This window comes from Brachycentrus maculatus, unplaced genomic scaffold, assembly GCF_059751285.1.
Source record: "Brachycentrus maculatus isolate JH-2025_06_01 unplaced genomic scaffold, ASM5975128v1 h1tg000173l, whole genome shotgun sequence".
Classification (NCBI taxonomy): Eukaryota; Metazoa; Arthropoda; class Insecta; order Trichoptera; family Brachycentridae; genus Brachycentrus; species Brachycentrus maculatus.
This window is the reverse complement of record NW_028280926.1, coordinates 2642120-2658507: the sequence shown is the minus strand read 5'-3', so window position 1 is coordinate 2658507 and position 16388 is coordinate 2642120. Positions and strand designations below refer to the sequence as shown.

Genomic DNA, 16388 nt, shown 5'->3' with positions numbered 1-16388 from the left:
CGTGTATATATAAGGAGATGCACGAATGTGGAAGAGCCGAAGATTACAAAGACAGAATGGTGTGGGTTCTATTCTCTGAATGCGTGATGGTTCGGTAGTTAGATTTTTTTCTTGCCAATATTTCTTGGCATGATGTACCAATATGTAGGTTATTGTTTCCAAAACGACCATAAAATAATAAACTGAAAATCAGAAAAATAACCTGCATTTGAAGCAGTGATGTTTTTTTAAAAATAAATAATAATAATAAAACCCTTACCCGCACCCCAATGGTGCATAGGGCACTGTGTCATATAAACGCAGTGTTATCTTGATCGTTTACACATGAAGGAAAGGTGATCAGCCCTCCGCTTCAGGTACCAGTCCATGGTAATATTGAATAAATATTACAGTGAAAAAATCACCAATATTTATTTTACCCCCCTTGGGAATCGAACCCGGGACCTCCAGAACGGTAGCCGAGCGTGCTGACCATTACACTACGGAAGCACTACACTTTTTTTTATATACGGTGGTGAAAGCCTTATGAATTCAGAAGTTATTAGATTTCATCGAAAATAAAATATATATACGCGTATTTTCCGATGCTCCTTGATCGCTGTATTTTAACTAACCCAAATGCTAAGCAAATAATCGGCTCATTTTTATCAAGGCGCATTTAGTGTGCTAAATTTATTGGAAGATTCAAACTGAATTGCATGTTCATATATTTATCATACATATTATTTCTATTATGGTAATTTTGAGAAATGATAAAAATAGTAAAAATACTATTTTTGACATCTCATCAAAGATGAAGAAGAATATGGAGGTCTGGGCATTTACGGGGCTGACGACCGTCATAGACTGGTTTAAGTGATCACTTTACACACGTGTAACATTCACCAATTCTACCCATTATTGACAACACACTACTCAAATTCTTGGAAGTTATTTATATATGAAACAATTTAGAAACCTTGTTTTTGAATAACTAGAACTTCACTAGAGACATCTATTGGTGAGATGTAAAGAAGCTTTTTACTAAGCAGAAACTCTTATATTCTTTACATCTCACCAATAGATGTCTCTAGCGAAGTTCTAGTGATTCAAGAACAAGGTTTCTAAATTGGTTCATACATAAAGAACTTCCAAGAATTTGAGTAGTGTGGTTGTCAATGATGGGTAGAATTGGTGAATGTTACACGTGAGTAAAGTGATCACTTAAACCAGCCTATGACGGTCGTCAGCCCCGTAAATGCCCAGACTTCCATATTCTTCTTCATCTTTGATGAGATGTCAAAAATAATATGAAAATGACTCCTGTAATTGAAGATAATCCAGATTTTGTGAACAAGTATTTGGACACACTCAAAATGTTGTAGTAAAAATACCACTGAAATATGAACAAATTCGTTTCAATAAAATTTTTATAGTAAAAAAATTTAATGAATAAACAATTTTTATTCAAACTCGTAATTCGAGAATCGGAATAATCGGCGGCTATGTATGAGGAGATGATACATTAATGTAGAAGTGGCAAAGACTATTTGCAAAGACAGAGTTGTGCGGCGCTCCAATTTCTCTGCCCATCCCCGCGGAAAGCGGCTTGATGGTTAGTCAATTAGTTTTTTGTTAGAATATTGAAATAATTCACAATAATAATCAGTAAAATACAAGTGTTGTTAAAATGTTTATCTTAAGATTTGTTTGATCATGTTTTTGTTTGTTTATTGTGTAAATCTGACTCGAACAGAAAAATTGTTATGCATATGTTTTTTTGACAATTTACTTAGGTGTTTTATACGTGATCGTTTGATAGTGTCACTTAAATTCAGTAGTATGAACTGTACATTTTACAATTTCGAACAATTAGTTTTAATTTGCGAATACAAATGGTCGGAGAGTTCAGAGATCAATTAGCATCAATTAATCAAGATTATTTTCGTACATAAATTTCAGAAACCCAACACAAAGAAAAATAGACTAGCCTAGAGTTGTAAGAATATTTTCACCATGAAAAAAAATCGTCAACTACAATTTGATTTATTTATTTTTTTCAGATTCTATGCTTTTTCAGGATTTTCAGGACTAAATAGTTTTTTTAAGTTTTCTGTAAATTCTCATTGAGGGGAAAGAAGGATTCATATTATTGTGTTTCCAACTACCTGAAACGTTCAGGTCATAAATATTTTTCGAATATCGAGTCGTCAAGACGTTGGGACATCGTTGTCAATAACGGTGACATGTTTATTCCTTGGGACATATCGGGACGAATGAAAAGTATAAGCTGCATACTTTAGTGTGCCACTTGGTTTGAAAAAATAACTATTTCAGACGGATCATTGTATACGACGTGTTAAAGTGTTACTGCCTCTTAGGCTAATGTAGATTTTTGTACAGTTAAATTATTAATAAACACTTGTTTTGTACCACGCGAGTATTATATTTAAACGAATAGTTTTGGAAGCTACAGATGATCCATCTACGGGTTTGAGAATAAACTGGATTTAGAATAATACCTGCGTGTCTTTTTTAATATCGCGAGTACTACGGTTGTAAAATGAGGTTTTTGACTTCTATAATAAATGATACACCAAATATATACGAAACTGCCTATTATGTGTAATAGACAAATATATTTTTAGTGGAACTTACACTATGACAGAAGCTTTCCATTAATTTCGAATTAAATTTTTTACTTTGTAAACCACTGTTTCCTAAAATCTACTGTGACGCGTGTTTTGATGCATTCCGCATCATTTTCAAATACCGTATCCCCTCCCTTAAGTTAAGAATCTTCATTGACTCCTCTTGGCATTGAGATGGTGTATAGAGCACTACTTTGAATCGAAGTGATTTGAATTCAATAGTTTAATAGTTTTAAGGTCAGATGATCAAGCAGTATCTCCAAATCTGAGAGGGAGGTGAAATATATTTGAAGGGATGCATATGACGTATTTAAAGGAATTTATGGTGAATTATATTACTGCTGTATGGAAGATAGGGTAGAGAATGAATCTCTAAGAAATATAGAAAATGAGAATGACAGTAATCACTAAGACGTTCGGGGTTACATATCCGTACTCGTACTAGCTTGTAAACGAGTTCCTTGTGGACAAAAAAATGCAGGAATTATTAATTTTGACCGGTTAAACGTAATGAGTAAATTCATAATTTTGTAAAACATAATGGCAATAATAAAATGTTTTTGAACACAAAAAAATTCCTTCGAACCGGATTTGAACCAGTGACCTATGGATTACAATGCTTTACTCTACAGTCCACCGCTCTACCAACTGAGCTATCGAAGGTGTGCGAGTTGCGAATGAAATAATCAATTTAAAATGGAGCAGTTGTTGAAGAGAAAGGCGGTGAATGAGAAATCAAAACTCGCTCGGAGGCATTTGTTTACTCTTACATAATGTTTACTTGACAGACATTGGAAACTGTATTTGTTATTTGTCCGAAACTATCACACCTTCGATAGCTCAGTTGGTAGAGCGGTGGACTGTAGAGTTTAGCATTGTAATCCATAGGTCACTGGTTCAAATCCGGTTCGAAGGAATTTTTTGCTTTTTTATGACTTTTTTCATTGACAAATATCAATCAAAACGAGATTTGAAGTTGTAGACTTTTTTTTATGTCTTTACAAAGATGATGAAGTCATTTGAGATGGGAATGGAGGAATATGGCAGAATATAATTGGTTACACATGACGTAGATGAAGGAGCTAAGGGTGATAAATATTACTGATATGGGAATAAAACTTCAACAATAACAAGGTAAAATTATTACACCAGCAACAGCCAGGGCACTTGAGAGTGTATATATGTACTCGTATAAACTTGATAGATTCGTTAGACACTGATAATGCCACAAAATTCCATAAACAGATTTGTGACATCAAAATAGATATTTATTTTCATTTTCATACATTTTCAAACTTGGACTATATTTGAAAATCAATGTTTTTGCTTTTTTTATACAAATTTTAAGTAGACTACTCTTGGTTTTCCTAGTTTCATACAAAAACTATTTGTTGAACATAATGATGTTATTAAAATGAAAAATTAATGAATTAAAATTTGGGAAATGATGAACTAAAAAGACAAGTCAAATTACAATAATAAAAGTAAAATAACAATACTTACAATAAAAGTAACAAATAATTAATGATTAAATAATAATAATAATATTATTTTTTGACATCTCATAAAAGATGAAGAAGAATATGGAAGTCTGGGCATTTACGGGGCTGACGACAGTCATAGGCTGGTTTAAGTGATCACTGTACACACGTGTAACATTCACCAATTCTACCCATTATTGACAACCACACTACTTAAATTCTTGGAAGCTCTTTATATATATGAACCAATTTAGAAACCTTGTTCTTGAATCACTAGAACTTCACTAGAGACATCTATTGGTGAGATGTAAAGAAGCTTTTTATTAAGCAGAAACTCTTATATTAGTATGTAAATAATAATAATAATAATAATAAATAAAAACCCTTATCCACACCCCAATGGTGCATAGGGCACTGTGTCATATTAACCCAGTGTTATCTTAATCGTTTGCACATGAAGAAAAGGTGATCAGCCCTCCGCTTCAGGTACCAGTCCATGGTAATATTGAATAAATATTACAGTGAAAAAATCACTTATATTTATTTTACACCCCTTGGATATCGAACCCGGGACCTCCAGAACGGTAGCCGATAATAATAATAATTAAAGTTTAAGAAAACTGGGTGAATACTTAATTATTTAATTATTTATATGCCGAAATAAATCCGTTGTATTTTAATCTCGCATATGCTGGTGTTAGTTGCCTTGTAGTTAAATTTCATGATGGAAATTTAACGTCATTTAATTAAAATTAATATTGAAAATAAAAAAAATATTTTCCGTTTAATTTTCTTGACCCACAGTCTCATTGATCTTGTGGCATTATCAGACCAATGTCTGATAAATTAACTATCAAGATAATCAATAATAATTAAATAAATTTTTGCATATTTATGTGTATAACTAGTGTCTTGTTCAAGTAAAACTGTCAAAAGTTATGAACTGTTTTTTACAATTGCATTGATTGGTTCGTTAAGGATAGTTATGAAATATTTTCTTATATTAGTAATACTGATGGCTTGACCTGACAATTAAATTTACATGGACTGTTGACTTATAAACTCATTTCTAAAATCCCATTTTATATATTTTATATGCCTATGAATATTTTATTCTGTAAAGGAATTCACTTCTTTATAAATATGCCTTAAAAGTAGTATTTAATGAAAATGAATTTCTTTACAGAAAATAATATTTATAGGCATATAAAATATATAAAATAGGATTTAAAAAAAAAAGTTAAAAGAGATTAAATAAATTAGTTTCGTACTAGCTGTACCCGGACACGTATTGCTGTGTCCTGTTCTAGTTAAATGAAAAAGAAATAAAGTAAAAACACCCATTTCCCATACGTTTGATGAAACAATGCTTGTGAAGCGATGAAAATATTAAAAATCTTTCAAACAACAATGCAATCGAAGCATTAAAATTGCAAAACAAAAAGTGACAACAGCTGTCAAGAAGCCCGTAGCCACCACGAGCAATGTTTAGTATTGCGTTTGTTGCTGTTACAGTCAACAGATGGCACTGTCATTGCGATTTTTTTTTACCTGTAACAGGTTAAAGCATCTGTCACACTTTAAAAAACCGCTTACATTCAAATGCGACGTTGCGTCAAATCAGTGAATCACGTTAAGATATTGTAGATTTTGAAAAAACGAACTTTTTTTTTTGTATATTTGTGATTATAAAAAAATTCCTTCGAACCGGATTTGAACCAGTGACCTATGGATTACAATGCTTTACTCTACAGTCCACCGCTCTACCAACTGAGCTATCGAAGGCACATGTCGGGTTGATCAATTAATGAATGTGTTATACATAATATTCCGGTTTTTATGTCGTACCAATTTGTTATCGAGAAAAAAAATATCCAGCATGTATAAAAAAATGTAAAAATAGTTAGATTGATTATAATAAAAGCCAACTAAATAACTCTATATCGTAGTCGTACAGGAGAAATTGACCAACTACCAAAACGTAAAATGTTTAGGATGGCCATTTAAGTCACTTTTGCTTGTCAAGAAAATAAAAACCAATGCAGTTAGTCATTTTTAACAAGTCAATATATTATAATTCCAAATTTAAAATCCTTTGAAATTTTTTTAGGGCAATATTAACCTAGTAAGATATCAAATAGTCAATGATCTCGTTTTTGTAAAACAATGCACTTGGTCACATTCTCCTGTATGACTGCGATATATACAATATGTTATGAATGTTGTTGTATGTATATTAAGAGATAAAAGAGAAGGTAGGTGTGTGCGAGTGTATGTATGTGTGTCTGTGTGTGTGAGTGTAAATATGTGTGTGTATGGATGTCGTCCGCCTCTGTAGTGTAATGGTCAGCATGCTCGGCTACCGTTCTGGAGGTCCCGGGTTCGATTCCCAGGGGGGGTTAAATAAATGAAAGTGATTTTTTCACTAATGTTTATACAATATTACCTACCCCTGGACTGGTACCTGAAGCAGAGGGCTGATCACCTTTCCTTCGTGTGTTAACGATCAAGGTAACACTGCGTTTATATGATGCAGTGCCCTATGCACCATTGGAGTACGGATAAGGGTTTTATAATAATGTATATGTGTGTGTGTGTGTGTGTGTGTGTGTGTGTGTGTGTGTGTGTGTGTGTGAGTGTGTGTGTGTGTGTGAGTATGGGAGTAGTATGGTATGTCGCTCACTCCTTTCAAGAACGTCATAAATCAAAAAACTAGATTTTTCAGGAGAACCTTTTTAAAGTTTAAAAATATAATACAATGTATTAAAAATTGATATCAAGCCACTTATTGAACTTTTTACTGTGCAACAGATCTTTTTAGGTAAAACCTGAAGGTTTTTTCTCCATTTGAAAAATATTTAGTTTATTTCAAAAAATACTTCAACAATACCTTTTCTTCGAAATGCAAAAACAACACGTTCTGCCCTGTAGCGGGTAAATGTTAAGTTTAAAATATGTCTCTTTTGCTAGGATATAGTACATTTTCTGGGCATTCCGAAAACATGCACAACTGAAAATTAAGGATTTTTGATTTATGACGTTCTTGAAAGGAGTGAGCGATGTGTGAGATGTCTATGTGTAGATGTCAAAAAAAGAGATTTTAATGCAATTTTTCCTTTTTCTTTTTTTCAGTGTCAAATCCAGTAGTATATTTGGAGAGAAGCGAACCAATTTCAACATTAGAAAAAGAAGACAACACCGAAGAATTTGCAGTCGACAGACCGTTCCTCTTCTTCGTAATGGACGTAATAGATAACATTGTCGTTGTCGCTGGTATTGTAACTGACCCCGAACAACCCGAGACATTCTAAAAATATATCGTCGTCTCGCTCATTCTAAGATACAACTGCATCAGTGCAAATGAGATAACTATATTTAAAAAAAATACTCAACATGTTTGCTATCTCATTTAATATTACACCAAACGATGCGAGTAAGAGCGAGAAAGCTATCGGAAGAAAATGTTACATTAAAAAAATATCCAATTATTTCTAAGATTATTTTTGTAGAAGAGTTGGCAAGACGTAAATAATATTACTTTTTTCCTTGTGATATATTTTAGAATAAGAAAAAAAAGATATTTAATTTATTATTATTATTATTATGATTTCCAGAAGCATTTGATAATGAGAAAGTACACAATTTATTTATTTTTATAAAACTTAATTTAATTTAAGGGTATTTTTATTTATAATTATTAAAACTTAGTTTAATTAGTATGTTTACGGATATATTTTTTATCTTAATAAAAATAAAATTGTAAACAAAATACTTGTGTTATTTTTTAATGAGATTTTTTATAGAAAAAGTCCAAGAACGATGGAAATCACAAATAAGTAAAATAATAATCTTTTTTTTATAAATGTGTGACTTGTATGATGTGTGTAACTTGTGTGAATATGTTATTAAAAAATTGGGTAGCGATATGTTATGGCGTCGCAGACGATGTTGCACTGGTGCAATTGGGTACGATGGTATTGGTAGGTACAATGATTTTTAATTTATTTTGTTATAATAATAATAATGATAATAAACCCTTATCCGCACCCCAATGGTGCATAGGGCACTGCGTCATATAAAAGCAGTGTTATCTTGATCGTTTACACGCGAAGGAAAGGTGATCAGCCTTCCGCTTCAGGTACCAGTCCAGGGTAGTATTGAATAAATATTAGAGTGAAAAAATCCTTATATTTATTTGACGGGACCTCCAGAACGTTCGTCTCCGCAGTGTAATGGTCAGTACGCTCGGCTACCGTTCTGGAGGTCCCGGGTTCGATTATTTGGTAAAGTATGATAAAATTGGCATTACTGCCATTCTTAAGTTGGTAACGAATGACGTCACAGAAACAAATCTACACTACTACTATTACAGCTCTATAAAGCGATACATAAAGGCGAAATTTGCAAAAGAAAATGATGAATGAAAATTTTGACTAAAGCGGCTGTTATAAACAAAAAAAAACGAATCTTACACAATCCTTTATAGGTAGAGTATGTTAAATTAGATATTCCCCCCGAGTGATAATACCCTATTTTCTAGTGTAATTTCACCGAAAAAGGTTGTTAAACGCAAAAATCGTCGCATAATACAAACATTTGCACTAGGTACTGCGCATCATCTGGAACGAGCATTAGACAGTGTCTCGTATAAATAGGTTGAGATAAAATAAAATATTAAACGATTTTAATTTTAATATACTATCCCGATATGTTCTCGCCTCACCGGTTCATAAAGGTCATTATGATAATAAATAAATAACGCTTGGGAAATTCCAAGTCAAACATGTTTATCTGCAGAGGCGCGCGGTATATCGAAGGCAAAACAAAACGTTTCATACCGCCATATTTTTCAAAACAAATTAAAAGTTGTTTATTTATTTTTATTACAAATCTTGATTTGTATCAATTATACATAGGAATGGAGGATGCTCAGCAGATGTATCGCACAGAATAAGTGTGGGGTGGATGAAATTCCGATCTGTGACGGTAGGCCTTTGCGATCCAAAAATGCCACCAAATTAAAGGAAAAAGTATACCAATCAATTGTCAGACCCACACTCCCATACGACTCCGAATGCTGAACGATATATAGCACCTTCTCTAGGCAACTAGAATCCGCTGAAATGCGAATGTTTAGATGGTCAGTGGGAGTCTCCCTTAGAGACAAAATAAAGATTTATATTATCCACTGACACTTCGTGATGGAATTGCATTTTAAATTTATTATTAGATTAAAACCAATATTTTTAGCTTTTCCACTTTTTTTATTTGACCAGCGACCGGGTTTCGTCGTTACCGACATTATCAGACCAGTCTGATGATGTCGGTAACGACGAAACCCGGTCGCTGGTCAAATAAAAAAAGTGGAAAAGCTAAAAATATTGGTTTTAATCTTATAATAAAACAAAATAAAGAGTTCACGCATTCGTGGTAGCTTGGGCGCAACAGACATAAATAGGAAGGTAGAGGAGAGACAATCGAGATGTTATGGGCATATAGGATGCAGAGAACCTGAACATGTAGTTAACCAGGCAATAGAAATGGATCTTCCTCGAAAGTTATCTAGAAGAAGGCCAAAGAATTCATGGGTGCTGCAGAGGGATAACATGATTCGAAGGCATGACCAAAAGACGTTGTTCAGGACAGAAGGACCTTTAACCTGAGGACGAGGAGAGCTGACCCCATCAGTCTACAAATATAAGGTGGAATGTAGCCAGGAAAAAGAAGAGACAAATCATGATCTGTAGTATGCAGACGTCTTAAGTTCAAACGGCATGTACAGTACATCATAAAGCATGCAATGTTATCCTTTCCGGGAGTATGGACGTAAATGTACGTTGGTGCAAATTTTCCTCAAAGGAGTATCGACGTTAATGAACGTCGAAGTCCGTCTGTCAGTTGGTATGATGTAACTTGTATAGCAAATGACGTCTGCGGATGTTTGTATGTAATTTTGTCATAAAATAAAGCCAAGAGATGGTGAGTTTATTATTTTTTTAAAAATTATTTTTACACAATTCCTTTCTTCACAATGCATAGATTTCGTAATATTTTATTTATTTAAAAATTAACCAATCCCCGGAGAAAATCGAACGCCAATTATTGTACTCTCGAAAAGGTTAAAGCAACACAAAATTATAAGCCAAATTAGAATTGAGAATCATGTTTTCAGGCTTTTTCCAGTATGTAAAATAATCTGGTTAGGATGTTGCATACATCCAAATAAAAAGGTCTCTGATAGAGAGTATAAAATTTATTCTTGTTGTCGTTGAAAATGTTGTCGAAAGACTTCAAAAAAGATGGTCCGACAACATAGTCGCTTTGGGGGGTAGAAATTGACTGCAGCAACAGAGGGCTATATCTAGCAGTGGAGGACAGAAGGCGAAGAAGAAGTCGTTGAAAATGAAGTTAAATTCAACGAATACAGTAGCGTTTGTTCGCCATTTTTGAGCACAGGAAATTTATAAGATAAAATGAAGATTTCATGTGAACAAGCATATGATACCTACAGGAAAGTAAAGATTCCTTTTAATCTATTTTATTTTATTTTTCGATAGTGTTTACTGATGTTTGCACTGTTGCTTTGTTTGTTTGAATAAAATAAAAAGAGAATGGTTTTTTCTACTTTTTATTCATTTGACCGGCGACCGGGTTTCGGCGTTGCTTGTAGGTAAAACCCATACTTTTGTGACAGGCAATGAATGTTTAAGACCTTAGGCGTAATAATTTCAAAATTCTATTAAGAGAATTTAGATTTAGCGAAATGTTCTATCGTTAAAATATATTAAAATACATAAAATAAAATTATAACATGTCAAATAAATAACGATTCCTGCTTCAGGAATTAAACTTGATCAAAAGTTAAAACGTTTTACATCCAAAAATCACAAAATGCACACTTAAACTTACGAGCATAAAGCGAAATGGTAACATCAAAAAATGTCGATAAAAGTTTATAGAAAAAAAATAATTGGTACTTACGAAAGATTTTCCGAGAACTTTTTTGGTCTCAGCGTTGTAATGTTCGATGTTCACACACATCGCTCACTCCTTTCAAGAACGTCATAAATCAAAAATCGTCAATTTTCAGTTGTGCGTGTTTTCGGAATGCCCAGAAAATGTACTATATCCCAGCATAAGAGGCATATTTTTAACTTAATATTTACCCGCTACAGGGCAGAAAGTATTGTTTTTGCATTTTGAAGAAAAGGTATTGTTTAATTATTTTTTAAAATAAAGTAGTTATTTTTCAAATGGAGAAAAAACCCTCAGGTTTAACCTAAAAAGATCTGTTGCACAGTAAAAAGTGCAATAAGTGGCTTGATATTTATTTTTAATATATTGTGTTATATTTTTAAACTTTAAAAACGTTCTCCTGAAAAATCAAGTATTTTGATTTATGACGTTCTTGAAAGGAGTGAGCGACATGTCAACACTGCAGGCGTTACCATCAAAGTTAACCTAACAAACACATAACCAGGGGTTATGTGTTTGTTAGGTTGGCATATATTCATATCATATTTTATCATAGTTTATAGACTAACAGCACAAAATTACTTTTTATAAGTATATTTGCTAGTGATATGTTTTGGATAACTATGATGGAAAATTCTGCTTTTTCATAACGAACTCACACTCACAAATAATTAAGCACTTAAACATTAACAACACGTTTACATTCTCAGTAAACACTTTGTATTACTTTACTTCACAATATTGCGAAATAAAAATAAATTATTTGAAAAATGGCCACGTGTATTTTTTAATATTGTTACCGCAGTAAAAACGTAAAACAAGTCTTTAAGCTTTGTCTTTAAAACAGTATGGTAGAATTTAATTAATTTTCATGGTTATAGTGTCAATTGTACATTATTTTACATTTTATTATAAAAAATAACTAGTGAACCGTACAGTAACATCGACTTGACAAAAATATAAAATATAACTTGTTCAAACACCTGTTGTTTTGATCCCCAGAATCTTAAATTAATGCGTCGTTTTGGGGGAAGAATGGGAGAGAAAGACTAGAGGGAGGGTAGTTGATGCAGCTGATTCGTTTTAGAAATTATTGTTGCAATTTAAAAAAACCAAACGACTAAATTTTTATATTCAATGCAATGCAAAACGATTGTTTGTAAAGTTTTCAATAGTTCAAATAATTTATGTTGATTTTTTAAAATCGTTTTACTATAAAACAAGGCCCATCAAATAAATGAATTATTATCAAAATATTTAGGAAAAAAAATATATCGCTTTTTTTTACTATTTCTTATTTGAGCTATTTATTCGAATTGACTTACGAAATCTCTAAGGTTCATTTGTAATCTCTCTGTACGTAATAGTATTAAAATAAATCCAGGGCAAATATTTATTTGAAACAAAAGTACACATAATTTATGATTTCATAAAATAGGGAAGCAAATTGGAATTTTAAATTAAAACTTCAAGTTTGAGGTGATCAATACTCTCTAAGACAGGTGTTTGATTAAGTTTTAATTCATTTATCGATCAGGCGACTCTTCTCCCAAAACTTTGAAACTAAAAACTCAAAAATTTTGAATCGAGTACAACTTCTAAGTTAATTCAATCGTAAATATATCAGGTATCACCCAAAATTGGGTGCTTTGCCAATAAATTTAAAAAAAAAATCGTAAGTATATATATAGTTCACAATATCTTTGGTGTGTCCTAATCCTTGTTCACAAATCTGGGTTTCTCTGCTTAAGTGCTAGGTTTCTTCTAAGTGGAGGAACCTAGATTTGTGAACAAAGACTTGGACATATCAAAAAAATTTAATAAAATAATCTAGTTTAATAATCTTCCCCCAGGAAGACCACCTAAACGATGGAAGGATAGCTGGTCTTCCACCTCCCAGGAGCAACCCGAGAATGACAGGGCCTAGTACTAAAAGAAGAAGAAGAAGAAGAAGAATCTAGTCAAATTGTAAGCTGCATAAAAAATTAGTTGTCTCCCAATATGTAAATTATTCCTGTTGAGATATTGCATACATCTAAATAAAGGGGTCTCTACTTAATAAAAACTTCCCCAAACTCACCATAGATGTCTCCCGGGAACTTAAACATAAAGCTTCATGAGCTTTATGATATATGTATGAGTTCCAAAAATTTGAGTAGTGTGGTTGTCAATCATATGGGTAGAATGGTGAATGTTACACGGGTGTAATGGTAGGGACTGACCGGAGCCATTTCGTTGTAACATAACACGTTATGAGCATTCGTATAGTCAGTACAGCGAGCCGAGCGCTCCATCCATAGTTTCGGATGCTCGCTGATGCTCGCTGATGCTCGCCGCGAGCGATGTTACGACGTTACGTTACGACGAAATGCTCCGGCCAGTCCCTACCTTTAAATGATCACGTAAGCAGCCAATGGCAGGTCATAAGCCTTGCAAATACCCAGACTTCCATATTCTTCTTCATCTATGTTGAGTTGTCAAGAATATATACGTATGGTATATTACAAAGTAAATGGTGAAATAATTTTTAAAAATTCCAAATATTTACATTCATACCATAATTATGTGAAAATACGGTATTTATTTTGTATTCCGTACAATACACTACCAAAAAAAGAGACATGTTTTAAATTGTAATGAGATTGTACATTCTTTGTCGTATATTGTGATTTCTTACATTATCCCCTCCTTCACTGCATTCATTATCACTCGAATATAAACAACATTTGCATCGAAAACCAGAAAGCATTTATTGGGTTTTTCCGAGTTGTCACCTCAAGTCAGAATTTCAAAAACCTGACGTCGCTGAAGTTTGGCGTACATATAAGTTTGTGCTAATTAACCTAGTTAATGTTTACTCAAACTGTATGCACATCTTTTTGACCTCAGACAAAAGAAGCAGGTGAAATTTAAGTGGTCAAGTTTGTAATTTGCAAATACATACCTGATACAGGGTTGTCAAAATGCTGCGTCAAATAATAAATAAATAAAATGCGTAAAATAAATAACACGTGAAATGAAATAAAAACACCTGTAAGTAAGAATGTCGATATTTATTTTTTTATCGTATTTATTAGAACTTACGTTTTCATTCACCCAACGGTCTAAAATTACACGATAATATCCTCACTTTTATAGACTTTTGGGTTAAAAATCTGTTTTTGTAGAGCTAAATATATTGTGATATATCGCTCACTCCTTTCAAGAACGTCATAAATCAAAAAACTTGATTTTTCAGGAGAACGTTTTTAATGTTTAAAAATATAACACAATGTATTAAAAATAAATATCACGCCACTTATTAAACTTTTTACTGTGCAACAGATCTTTTGAGGTAAAACCTGAAGGTTTTTTCTCCATTTGAAAAATATTTAGTTTATTTAAAAAAAATAATTAAACGATACCTTTTCTTCAAAATGCAAAAACAACATTTTCTGCCCTGTAGCGGGTAAATGTTAAATTAAAAATATGCCTCTTTTGCTGGGATATAGTATGTTTTCTGGGCATTCCGAAAACATGCACAACTGAAAATTGTCGATTTTTGATATATGACGTTGAAAGGAGTGAGCGATATGTAATATTTTAATGATTTCATATATATTTTTAATGGCAAGAGGAGTAAAAGGGATGATTCATGGGTAATCAGACAATAATAAAAATTTTGAGTAAAAGCGCCGATATTATTTGTAGTATTTTTTACTAAGTACCGTCAGAATCAAGTTTTATTAATTAATCTTCAGATCATATCCAGTCTTTATCTAGAGTCCAGAGTACCGATTCCAACGCTTATGTTTGGAAATGAAACATGGAGTTAGCAAAAGAAGAATGAAATCAGATAAATATGTGGCCAAAGCATGTATAATAGATATTTGAATGATAAAATTAGAAAATAATTCATAGGTGAGATAAGCATTATCAGTAAAATTAAGAAATAATAATAATAAAACCCTTATCCGCACCCAAATGGTGCATAGGGCACTGTGTCATATAAACGCAGTGTTCTCTTGATCGTTTATACATGAAGGAAAGGTGATCAGTCCTCCGCTTCAGGTACCAGTCCATGGTAATTTTGAATTAATATTACAGTGAAAAAATCACTAATATTTATTTAACCTCCCTTGGGAATCGAACCCGGGACCTCCAGAACGGTAGCCGAGCGGGCTGACCATTACACTACGGAGGCGGACAAAATAAAATTAAGAAAGGTGTGTTAAAATGTTTTGGACACGTGGAACGAATAAACGGTAAAAAAATATGAGACGAATGGAATTAGAAATAGGAGCAGACGAAGAACAAGGAAAACTTGGCATCATCAAGTGGTCAGGTCAGGGGTCGGAGCAATCGGCGTGTATGTATGAGGGATGCTTGATTGTGAAAGAGACGAAGATTTTTCGCAAAGACAGAGTAGTATGGATACGTTCTATTAGATAGAACTTATTTATCTTCAGACCTTTATCGAGACTTAAAGGTGCATACGGTACTGGGCCAATTAACTGAAAGGGAGATGATATATCCTTTTATTTCACGCTACTCAATACTTGTAATTTATTCAATTTATACAAATAATAAATAAATCATTTATTCAAATTTATTGGTGTACAGGGACTGTGCTGCACGTATAATATTATTATTATGACTATGTATATATACATTTAAATAACTTTACTGCGTATTTAATAAAAAATATATGGAATATATAATATTTTAATTGAACACAAATATATAGAAATTAAGTAGGCACCGACATATCAAAAACCTGTATATTAATAATTTTGATTTTATTGGTTGAAATCCCCGGTCCGATAAAATACCGATAATACGGAGAAACGTCCTTTCTTGCAACATGAGTGTCAAACAATTCTGATCCTTATATTTCATTTTTCCTTATACGTGTTGCGGTTTGCGGTTGGCGTTTATTCCAATTCGTGCTATGGCACAAAGTGGCTTGACAAGTTTCCTGAACATGGTCAGTAACGCAAACAGAGCTACGTATTCCTTGAACAAGTTCGTATAATACATGTTCATAATATCTGATGACGAGCCGGTGAACAGGGTGTTTAAAAAGCATTGAAATTAAATTTGCAGTTTAGTTTCCAAGATTTTTTTAAATATACTCGATGGTTACTCATGTAAATAAGTAAAATATCAGTTAATCTAACTGAAGTTCTATTTGGAAAAAAAATATAGTTTTTTATTCCGTATCATTATATCCAGTATCCTGTGTTCAATTGGACACAGTATCCTGTGTTCAATTGGAAGAAATTGAGATGGTATGGACACATATGACGCAGAAATTCTGAAC

The 16388-nt window shown here is 32.7% G+C and overlaps 1 protein-coding gene and 3 non-coding genes across 4 annotated transcripts in view; 2 read left to right on the top strand and 2 right to left on the bottom strand.

Moving 5' to 3' along the window:
- LOC148308221 (uncharacterized) overlaps nt 1-7687 on the top strand; it is a 32510-nt gene extending 24823 nt beyond the window's left edge. Inside the window, exon 7 of the mRNA XM_088262173.1 lies at nt 7244-7687. Coding sequence (XP_088118299.1) covers nt 7244-7422 — 179 coding nt within the window. The 3' untranslated portion in view covers nt 7423-7687. The remainder of the gene's footprint in view (nt 1-7243) is intronic.
- Nucleotides 3207-3293, bottom strand: TRNAY-GUA (transfer RNA tyrosine (anticodon GUA)). The gene is given in 2 exon segments: nt 3207-3242; nt 3257-3293. It is a non-coding gene; the product is annotated as a tRNA-Tyr (tRNA).
- TRNAY-GUA (transfer RNA tyrosine (anticodon GUA)) lies at nt 3460-3546 on the top strand. The gene is given in 2 exon segments: nt 3460-3496; nt 3511-3546. It is a non-coding gene; the product is annotated as a tRNA-Tyr (tRNA).
- Nucleotides 5810-5896, bottom strand: TRNAY-GUA (transfer RNA tyrosine (anticodon GUA)). Its single transcript is given in 2 exon segments — nt 5810-5845; nt 5860-5896. It is a non-coding gene; the product is annotated as a tRNA-Tyr (tRNA).
- Nucleotides 7688-16388: the final 8701 nt, after the last annotated feature.